The sequence below is a fragment of the Maniola hyperantus genome, chromosome 18 (genome assembly GCF_902806685.2).
Source record: "Maniola hyperantus chromosome 18, iAphHyp1.2, whole genome shotgun sequence".
NCBI classification, from domain to species: Eukaryota; Metazoa; Arthropoda; class Insecta; order Lepidoptera; family Nymphalidae; genus Maniola; species Maniola hyperantus.
Window position 1 is genome coordinate 511,781 of NC_048553.1, and position 12,084 is coordinate 523,864.

Below are 12,084 nucleotides of genomic sequence, written 5' to 3' on the forward strand. Positions count from 1 at the left end.
TGGATTGATTTTACAGCCATTAAATGTTTTGTCATACCAGTCATCTACCAAAACTTGTTGACTAGAGTTATCATTACGATCACCAACTACATCTACGTGTATGAGTCTCGACAAGGTATCCGGAACTACATTATCACAACCCTTCCTATGTTCGATAACAAAATTATACTGTGATAATCTACAACCCCATCTGGCGAGTCGTCCTGAGGGATTTTCTAAATTTAAGAACCACTTTAGGGATGCATGGTCTGTGATAATTGTGACTGGCTTGGAACCAAAATAAGCCTGAAATTTCTCCACTGCAAAAATCACAGCTAGAGCCTCGCGTTCCGTCGCGCTGTAATTCCTTTCGTTTTTATTTAGGCTCCTACTGACATACGCAATGGGATGATCGCAACCATCGGTTTCTTGCGTTAGCATACCGCCAACACCATATGCAGAAGCATCACAATGTATTTTGAATGGTTTTTCAAAATTCGGTACCGCAAGAACAGGTGCGGTTACCAACGCATTCTTCAATGTATTAAATGCTACCTCTGCCTGTTCGCTCCACTCAAATTTAGGTGCGTTCTTTCCTTTACTCGTTAGTCTATTGAGTGGTGCAGCGATGGTTGAAAAATTCCTAATAAAGCGCCTGTACCAAGAACAAGTGCCTAGGAAAATCTTTACCTCCTGTGCAGTTTTTGGGGTCGGAAAGTTCAAAACTGCGGCAACTTTTCCAGGATCTGTGCGTAAACCAAATTCATCCACTATATACCCTAAATATTTCAAAGAGTTTCGAAAAAAATTACATTTATCAAAATTTATGGATAGTTGAGCCATTTTTAGTTTATCCAGAACTCTGTTTAATAAAATTAAATGGGTTTCAAAATCAGCAGAACAAATAACAATATCATCTATATAACAAAATACTATTCCATTTTCAATATCACTACAAAAATTTTGATTAAATAACTGGTCCATTAACCTCTGCTGTCGTGCTGGTGCACCGCATAGGCCAAACGGCATGACTTTAAATTTGAATAACCCTCTACCAGGAACTGTAAAACTGGTTTTTTCCTGAGAGTCGTTAGCTAACGGAATTTGCCAGAAACTTGAACTTAAATCAATCGATGATAAAAACCTTGCCTCTTTCAAGCTATCTAGAATTTGTGGAATGTACGGTATTGAGTATGAATCCCCCTTTGTCACTGAATTTAATTTCCTGCAATCTAGGCAAAATCTCCAGTCTCCATTTGCCTTTTTCACTAAAATTGCTGGGTTATTCCAAGGGCTTTCACTCGGAGTAACTACGTCCATTTCCAGCATCCTATCTAACTCTTTACTTAAAGCTTCCTTCTTTTCGGGAGAAAGTGGATATTGTTTTATTTTTATTGGCAAGGCATCACCGGTGTCAATAACATGTTCAATTAATTTTGTTCTACCCAATCCAATTTTCGCTGAAGAAATATCTAAAAATTTATTTACTACAGATTGGGCTAATTCTTTCTGTTGAGATGATAAGTTTTCAAAAGAAGTGATGGTATGAATTTGTTCATTATCAATCGCACAAATATTGTAAAATTGAGAAGGTGCCTTAATTAATTCTAAATTATCAAAAATGCCAGGGGCTAACTGAAATGTTTTCCAAAAGTCACAACCAAAAATAACATCCGCTATTATAGAGGGTACTACAAAAAATTTTATTATGTGAGTTACGGAATTATAAGTAATCGGAATAAACATATAACCCATGCAATCAAGTTTGTCTCCATTTGCCACTGAAAATGTGGTATCAATACTGCTATGCAATTTATAACCGAATCTCAAAAAAACCTTGTGCGCCTGGTTACCCAAAATTGACGCGCAAGCACCGGAATCTAGTAAACCTGTAATCTCAAAACCGTCAACAAAAACCTTTAAATATGGCCTAAAGTCTCGTTTATCCACTGAATACAGAACTGTGTCAGGTAAAAGGGATGTTTTGTTGTTAATGACCAAGTTCTTTACTTGTGTCTCTGCACAGTTCTTACTAATTAGTTTTTTGAATTTTTGTCCGGAGCGGGTTTACTAATCGCCTTTTTACTACAACTTGGACATGTCTTTACTGTAAAGTTCTGACGTCCACACGAAAAACATCTAATAAATTTCGGAACTGTCCTGCAAAATTTAAAGGAATGGTTACCCTTGCCGCACTTGTAACATAGTTGTTTATTTGTTTTCGTAAAATCAGTGCCTTTACTTGTATCAACCTTAGGTGCAGGTGTGACTGAAAGTGTGTTTATCTGTTTTGTCACTTGTTTGTAAGCAAACTCTGAACTTAAAGTTGCCTTACTGTTAGTAGGCTCAGAAAATAAGGCGGAACGCTGCCTCGCAGCCTCTAGTTTGCGACACTTTTCCTTCAACATTGCGACAGACTTAATGTCAACAAGAGCTAATTGTTCTGAGTAAAAAGGGCGAATATTATGTAATAAAATTTGTAACTTTTGTTCTTCGGAAATTGGTGTTGACAACCTTGAAAACATGCAAAACATTACAGCGAAATAGATAGACACAGGTTCTTCAGAGCCTTGTGTTCTTGCTCGAATTTCACCTAGCAACCTGTAGTCATAATCTACTGCATCAAATTCCTCTAAAAATAAAGTTTTCAATTCTGACCAAGACGAAACTTGACATTTGTTGCCTCTGTACCATAACAATGCTCGGCCTGTAAAAAGATGAAATGCAGAAACAAATAATTTTCCATCTGAAACGCCATAAGATCTTTTATATTCCTCAACGCGTTCGATGAAACTGCGCGGATCACCCTGTCCGTTGAAATGTAACTTCCACTTGGCAACATTTTTATCACCAGTGCAGTCAACGGCGGTACTCTCGGAATCCAGTGATTCGTCGTGAGACGACTCATTGTCAGCATCTAATCTGGAAATCAAACTCTGCAACTTTGTATGTAATTCACTCTTCCTACTTATTAAGCTGAGTTCGGAACACTGTATTCTTAAAATTCTAAAGTACAAATGTGAAGCTAAAGCTTTAGACCTACAGAGGGCATGTCTATCTTTAGTGTCAGAACACTTTTTTAATAAATCTTCTAAGTCTTGAAGTTTTTTAGTAATAACCCCTAACTCACTTTCAGAAGAGAAATCTGTCTCTAAAATTGATTCAGAAGGAATTTCCTGAATTAATTGTTTTAACTGTTTCTTTAAACCTAGCACTGTAGGTGCTGGAGTTTCGGAACGAATGGATACCTCATAACACAATTCGTCCTTCAAAAGTGAATGAAACTGGGCAAAAGTCTGTTCCATTGTGTTAAGTCAAAACACATTTAACAAAATATCGAGCTTGTGTAACTGTCTATGTTTAGCCTTATACAAATTGGTTAAACACAAACACAAAAGAAGTTATTTAAACTATTAAATATACACAAGCAAAATACACAACAAAAACAATATTCTTAAGTCTATCCTAACTATTTTATCAATTATGTTCCTATTCCAAAATATTGTTAATAATACAAGCACATATTATTACTATAGTAAACAAAATATAACAAAATAAAACTTCCCAAAATTGAATAAATGATTGTAAGGTGCAGTATCACCTTTATGAGTACACAGTGTGTTACAACCTTTACAATTACAAAAGTAAACAGGCAACAAAGTTGCAATGAACTCTCACTAGCATATTATCTTTCAAAAAAAACAAAGAGATTGTGCAATGGTTTGATGACTGTTACTTTACACTTTTAACACATAACCTAAAATACAACAAAATCTGTTTGTAAATGTCACTTTAAACTACCAGCATTCACTTAAACTTAACATGTTTTGTGTGTGAAGTAGCTTTATCATAACCTTAACACAGCTCTAAACAAAATTTCAACAAAATAATGAAGTATCAAGTCACTGACAAAAAAAAATTGTTCATAACTTCATACTTGAACTTAATGTAATCTCTGAATATAGTTTATATATTTAGTTTCACAAGTTGTAACTCTTAGTATTTATAAATGTATGTGTGTAACTAGTTAACAGCACATAGCGTTTCAAAACTTTAATTATACTAAGTTACCGGAATTTTCAAACATAAGATGTACTTACTATTGAAAGCAATACCCAACAACAACTCAGTTAAGCAATGTTTATTACTAAACTGAAGGCAAACATTCACTTATACACCTCCAAGGTAAGTCAAATAACATAATTGAACGGCATAAGCACCATTTATAATGTGTTAATTAAATAAGAAAAAAAAACCAATGTTGGACTATACTCAGAAAATTACTTAAACTATCAAACAAAATTTCTAACTATTAGTTATTATTTAGTTAGTTAACCATAAAAACAGCTTAGTGCTCTTTGCAATGTGTCACTACTTAGAAAATTGTACAATCAGCGGAGTACATTTCATAAAATTCACAAAATTTCTCAAAATATACTGAAATAACTATATAAAAAAACGTTCGGGCGCCATTTGTAAGGGTGATAAATTGGGCGGAATAGAAATATACCCGGATACGGAATAATCTACCACCTTACAAAGATTAGAGGAAAAAAAAAATAATTTTAATTTACTTTACTTGATCTATCTACCTAGTAAAGAATAGAAGCTAGCCGTCGACTCCCTTGTAATGCATATGAGGTGTTATAAATGAAATTTGCTAGATGTTAGGCAAAATTGTTTTTAATGTAACTTTTACCGGGGTCGCTTAATACAGAATGATGGCTAATAATGCTTAGTTATTCTAGCTTAATGCCAAGACTTAATTTAGATACATTAGAATGACTTAGGTAGATAGTACATAAGATCTATATTTTAAATTTAAGATGCCATTGGCATGGAATAGACAATGACACAGTAAAATTCATAAAATTGTTTCAAAATAAAAGCTCAGTAGTAAAGACAGGGTTCTTACTGTACACATACACTAAGAAGGTTCACTAAACTGTTCCAGGATACAAACATTTGCTTACTTGTAGGTGCGAAGACTGCAATGTAGCTGGACGGCATCGGCCAAGATCCAAAACTCAATTTATTTGATTCTTCACAACCGAAATGTTTCATTACAAAGATTTTCACCAAGTCTTATCCATAGAATTAAGTTGCCAACGTGAATGTGCAAAAGAAATAAATACGGAAAACGAAAGCAAAAAAAACGGAAACGCAAACGGAAAACGGAAACGGAAACGTAAACCCTGTAACAAAGAAAAACAAGATTATAATTTGTGCTGTGTGAAAATTTCGACACGTGGAATTTTCCCGATCAAACACAACTCACCTATTGAACTCCTGGCCACCAATGGTTTTCAGAAGTCCACCCACAACCCATTATCCTCATTTATTTGGGAAGGTAAAAATAACTGGAACTGAAAGGGAAAATCATGAAATTAGGATTTTCTCTAACCAAACCGCCATTTTGTCGAATCCACATTACTTGATTTTTCACTCACCATAATTGATGAAACATTGAAATACGTTAGGATGACTAACTTTATAACTATTGTATTTTCCCAGGCGAAGCCATGGGCGAAAAAGAGTGAGATTTTCCTGGAACGAAAAAAATTCGTCTTCACATGTTGACTCCAGAGAAAATTCTAAATCTCACCAATCGGTGTTGCCTGACGCAACCCGAGTGTGGCCGCTCTCATTTAGTTTGATCATAAAGCCAATTCATTTTTGAATATTTGCGGAACCTAAGGATATATTATAAGAACCGTTTTGTTAATGACTTAACAATAAACAAATGATATTATGGTTTTATTTAATTATTTTGTTTTATTTTTACGACAATTGACAACGAAGCAAACGCCATCTATTGTGGCTCGAATGAACTCTGAACAATCGACCCACGCGTAGTTCTGCACCTTGATGCTAGGTTGGCACCAACATACTTTGAACAAAATAGATTTTAATTAAAAGCGAGACGCCAATTAGTAGTTCAAAATTTACAACGTCACAAAATGACCTTCTTAAAGTTCTTGATAGAAACATGATTTACTCATTAAGAAAAAACCATTAGGTACTTCCAGACTATATCTGAAATTTTATTTTTGTTAATTTAGTATCTTGAATTACATAATAAATAATATTGCATTGCCGATAGTAGGTACAAAATATATTATGATAAATAAAAAATCTTAAAATTATCATCAGTACGAGATCCTTATTAACACAGAACAGGCGTGCAATACGCCTCACGAATTTTGAAACAGAGTGCAATTACTATACCTTAGTTTCTCTTAGTTTGCTTAAAAGGTAAACACGTAGCTTGTCGCTGAAATTCGTAAGGGACGCATTATAACGCGGCCCACACGACCTTGTTACCGCGAACTGACAAGGACAACCTCCTAAAATCGATGAAACGAGAGACAACCTAACTCCAGAGGGCTAAAATCTAAAGCGCCGAGCAAATCGCGTCGCTTATGCGCTTCTCCGAGGTTTCTGAGATTTATCTTAAGCAAACTAAGAACAACTTAAGTATACCCCGTTTCGTGACGAAAACTATAAATAGATGTACATGAAATATTTTAAGAATCCTGAATTTAAATATATTTTTATAATCAAAAATCTATCAAAAGGATCTGTAAAATTAATTTAAACAAACATACCTAATGTGAACTCCATTATAAAGTAGAAAATATATCGTTTTTGTACAAATTATTCTCTAAAATATCACAATTAACAATTAAAAATTAATTTTAATTTCTATACAATAAAAATCTGATTATTTCAGGCCTTGCCCATTGTAGTGTTAGTACTTAATTTAAAAACTGTTGTAGAAATACGCCATGATGGGAAAAATATGATTTCAGAAACATATCAAAGTTAAACATATTAAATTAAAAATTATTAAAAATAAAAGGTTAACAATATAAATAAAAATTGTTGTCTTTTTCCTTGAAGACTAGTTTGAAAGACTTCATAATAATTTATGAAATCTGCTTAGTCCAAAATAACAAGTTTTATTTATGAGACCAGCAATTATATTTGTGAAGAAATGTGACATGTCTAAAGTTCTATTAGAATAAGTTATAGGTACATAGGTACTTAAATCTAATGTTATCTCTAAATAACTCTGAACTAACCTAATATCAGGGTTTATCTTGATACAAAAAAATTGAAGTAAATCTTCTAACTTATTTTTAAGACTCACTCCACATTTTACATTAAATTTACATCATTTTACACTGTTAGATAACAATAACTCGATGATAACTTGAAGAGGTATATAGAAACGGTTATTAAAGCCTCGAATAAAAAATATTAATTTTGAAAGTTGCCAAATAAAGAAAATAATAAATCGATTAACTTAGCTTGAGAGAAAGTTATCTGAACATAGTGGTTCGCTAACTCAGTGATCATTACTGAATGAAAGCCTACTAGCTCATTTGATATTTAGGTATTTTTAATCCATTGAAGGTTTGCTATAAAATATTACTTTTATATCGCTCATTGAAGCAGCAATGTAGAACCAACCAATCTCAAATGAGTTTGATGGCTATAATTTAGTGCTGATATCACTGAGTTAGCATCGCGTCGATCGTTAGAATATCGATAAAACGCCACGCGAGACTCGAGCTATTCGATAAATATACATTTGATGTAGTAAGAATTTCAGCTGATCTTATTATTTTACAATCGACGGTAATGCGATGGGTGTGATAACACCTACAACCATACGGGCATGGGGATCTTAGACTGCATCATCACTTACCACCCGGTGAGATAGCAGTCAAGGGCTAACTTGTATCTGAATATAAAAAAAGCAGAAACCAGCTGCCTGTTAAAGACGATGAATAACAACAGTCATGTGCGGTAGCACGGGTGGGATAGATGGAGTACCCCTTAGCATCAGCATCAGTTGTGGGTTCAGTTCGGGTGCGCCAGCAGGGGCGGCGTGGAGCCCCCCTCGCGCACCAGGCGCTGCCGCTCGCGGTACATGGACACCTGGATGTTCTGCAGCTGGTGGTAGCGGCACACCTTGAGCACCGCGAACACTGCGAGCCCCACCCACGTCGCGAACGCGCCCCACGCGCCAAACTGCGCAAACCACCACCGTTAACATCATCAGCACAAGCATTCAGTCTGCATTTGGACTGCAAGCCAACTGCCAGTACTGTAAACTGCACCACGATTGCATAAGCCGCGTTTTCACGGGTCGATTTGGGTAGTTTGACGAAGTCGTTGAAATCAGCATGTCGGCGAAAATTGTGCCAGCGGGAATTAAAATGAGGTAACAAATTATGAAAAATATTCTAAAAGAAAATATCAATTGAACAACCAAGTCATTTTATCCAGACGACCCGTAAAAATACGGTTCCTTATACAATATATGGACTGCGCAGTCGATCGCATTGCGATCGATTGCGATGCAGGAATGTCAAAATTACGGTAAAACCATACGGTACCTTGCAATTTTGCAATTTGCTTGCAGTTCAAATGCCCTGCATTTGTCTGTATTGATCTTTAATTTCGCACAAATATGCGGAATTGGTGCATTGCTTCACATAAATCGTTTATAAAGCTCCTTTTTAAGACAAAGTTCTAACGTTAAATAACGTCAATTTTCCGTCTCTTTACCTACCTGTCTATACTAAATGATGCAGTTGAATGATAATTGATAAATTTAAAAAGCCTCAACTACTCAACCGATATCAGCTAAAATCACAGAGCTAACTTGCATCTGATGACGAATATAAGATTTTTTATTTCAGAAAAAAAAAATCTTCGTTTAATGAAAAAATGTAACGAAAAAATTAAACGATTTAAAAAAGTGGTAAATATGTAAAAATCAGTTTGGACTTACCTGTGCAGTGCCCAGCTCAATGTAGAACCCGTGTGTGGATATCTTGTCTTTCTTGTCTATATCCTGACCTGTCGCATCTTCACAGCTGGAGGAACATCAAAATATTTTAAAGAGTAAAAGAGCGTGGATTTCACTTGCAGCTCGCTCAAGAAATGCGCGGGACTGCAATCACTGCATGCATATTAATATTGTAAATCGAATCGTTGAACAGAGCACCCGCCGAGTTTCTTGTTGGCTCTTCCTCTTGTTGGCTGAGCAAGCGGTTGGTTTAAAAGGCATTCCGTACCAGTGATAGATACATGCATTTTACAACTCGAAAGTGCTTGTAAAAGTTTATTTGAAACTAGCGATCTCAATTTCTTTTGAAAATAAAATATAGTCTGTGTCACTCAGGAATGATGTAGCTTTCTACTGGTGAAAGAATTTTCAACATCGGTTCAGTAATTCCAGAGATTACTTCCTACAAACTTACAAACTTTACCTCTTTATATTATTAGTATAGAAGTATAGACAAAAAAATTCTATTGTATTCATTCATACTGGGTCCACAATGCCAGTCCAACCTGCCCTAAACCATATAACCAGTATGAAAAGCAACTACTGTACCTTGGGAATCGTTCCACGATGTTCTGGCACCAGGTCATGAAGCCCAGGGTCACCATGGAGGCGGCCGACACCGCGAGCGCGCACAGCACCGCGCAGCCGACAGCCTCAATGAAGGCTGACAGGAAGGAGCTGTCTATGCCGCGATACATGAACATTGACAGTCTGTGGACAAACAAAGAGCCAGTAGAGGGATCATCATCATCATCAACCGATAGTTCTCTTGTAGAGACTTCCAAACGCCACGGTCTTGCGCTGCTTGCAACTCGTTTGGTGTCGTTTTGTTCCCCAGTAGTGGAGGGTCTTCCAACGCTGCGCTTTCCGGTGCGAGGTCGCCATTCTAGCACCTTGCGGCCCTAACGTCTATCAGTTTTTCGAACTATGTCAGAGTGTACTAGAATGAGGGAACTCTCAGTTTGATCCTGCATCAACTGCTATGATGCTATGATGGCGTAAAATCAAAGAAAAATGGGGCTACTTTAGGGCTACCTGTGTCTTAGCAAAAATTTTTAAACTTGAAACATTTAAAATTATTATTAAGTAAAGTATGATTCCACACTTATTAAATATAAATCTATAATATAAAAATGAATCACTAAATGTGTTACTCATCGCAAATCTCGAGAACAGCTGAACCAATTTTCCTAATTCTTTTTTTATAATATTCCTTGAAGTACAAGGATGGTTCTTACAGAGAGAAAAATTTTAAAAATTTGAATCGACTGTTAGGCGGAACGAAGTTCGTCAGGGCAGCTAGTTTTTAATATAGTTGACTTAGGCACAAAATCCAACCAAACAAATGTAATTTGACCATGTTGTTTACTGTTAGACATAGATAATGAAGAGATAAATCCATATCTGGCTTAGTATTAGAATTTAGAACAGATTTAGAACAAAAAAATGGAATAATCAATATAATGGGTAAATTATAACTAGTTTATGCCCACAACTTCGTCTGCGTGGACTACACAAATTTTAAACCACTGGGTTGAATTTTCAAACATCCTTTCTTAACACATGCCTCATAATATCTATTCTCAGACCTGGGCCGCCTGGGCGCGTTTGGAACCTGCATAGCTTTAGTTTTAAGTTCGCGTAAAAATGATCACCACTATATTATCATCATCTTACAAATGCAACAACCGACCATCAAAAAGTGTAATAAAAAAAAAAAAAGAATATTAGCCATGTTAAATGACTAATATTCCCCTTTCCTCACCAACTAAGCGTCAGGCTTGTGCTAGGAGTAGGTACGACAAAGGTGCAGGGTTTGAACCGTCAACCTTTCGGTTTTCAGTCCACTCCTTTACCGGTTGAGCTATTGAGGCTCTATTTTATTTTAAATAAACCTATTATTTATTTATTACCTATTTTGAATAAAACATTTGACTTTTGACTATCTGCATGCTATGTCATATGTCAGCTATTATGATTCCAAACATACTCTAGCTAGGGAATCTGACCTGTATATCTGCAGGAAGCAGACCAGGAACATGAGCACGCCCACCGCTATGACGTAGTTGCAGTAGGAGCTGGAGGCCCAGGACACCAGCAGCTGCCCGTCCTCCTCCTGCCACACACCCTTGGAGAACAGCAGGCAGTGCCCTCTGGAGACAAATATTTTTTTTAACTGTAGATATCATTACCCATATTATAAATGCAAAGTGTGTTTGTTTGTTGGTTTATTGGTATTTCCTTCAATCACACCGCAACAGAGTAACCAATCAGCGATGGTTAAAGACCTGGAAAGGTGCATAGGTTACTTTTTATCCTGGAAAATCAAAGAGTTCCCACCTTTGCCTTTCATATGATACCCCACTTGGTGTATTGTATTAATCTTAACTTTAAAAGTTGAAAATACTAATTATTAGTTCATGAACACATTTTTTTTGTACTGTTACCACAGACTCAGACCTACCTACCTGCCAAATTTCATGATTCTAGGTCAATGGGAAGTACTCTATAGGTTTTCTTGACAGACAGACAACAAGGTGATCCTATAAGAATTCCTGTTGACGTACGGAACCCTAACAATTATTTTTATTGCAAGATAGGCTTGCGCTTGACAATCATGACTTGCTTGAATCTTGACAATGATGAGGTCCAGGTTGGAGCGCACTTGTCTAAAAGATGCATCACTGTAGGCTTGAAGACTATAATAGGTAAGTAACTCACTTGAATTCATCTTGATGCATACCCATCGGCACAATGATGCATAGCGAGAGGATGAGACCTATTACGTAGCCTGCGATTTGGCTTAAAAGTAACACGTTTGTTAAAGCCATTTTAACGCAAATGTTAAGCGAAGTTAATGATAACCATCGGCAAATCAACACAACAAAAGATACCACTCGATTTTTGTGTAATTATCTTCTTTGGTGAAACCAATGATGTTATCAAATTTAGGTAAGTTCTTTACAAATTTGTTCACAATTGAAACTAATCTAAACAACAATAAAATTAAAAAATTGTGATTTTTATTAAAAATTACACAAACGATAGTACTAAAGATAAATAATAATTCTATTTTTTGAATGTCACTTGAATTGAAGTAGGAATATATGTAAAAAGTACTCTGTGTAGGAATGGTAGGAAGGAATGGGTAGGTACCTACCTACCCCTCAAAAATTACGGTTCGCCCGTAGACAATCTACAACATTTTGGCTTAGAGTAGGTATATATCTCTACTTAGATGA

At 35.8% G+C, this 12,084-nt stretch overlaps 1 protein-coding gene across 1 annotated transcript; it reads right to left on the minus strand.

The window, feature by feature from the left end:
* Positions 1 to 5,994: 5,994 nt before the first annotated feature.
* Positions 5,995 to 11,951, minus strand: LOC117990641 (transmembrane protein 179). Its single transcript, XM_034978113.2, has 5 exons — positions 11,564 to 11,951; positions 10,852 to 10,995; positions 9,392 to 9,553; positions 8,786 to 8,870; positions 5,995 to 8,019 (listed from the first exon to the last, which is right to left on the minus strand). Exons 1-5 carry the CDS (start codon positions 11,671 to 11,673, stop codon positions 7,849 to 7,851), a joined length of 672 nt encoding a protein of 223 aa, XP_034834004.1. The 5' UTR covers positions 11,674 to 11,951; the 3' UTR covers positions 5,995 to 7,848.
* Between the last annotated feature and the right edge of the window lie 133 nt (positions 11,952 to 12,084).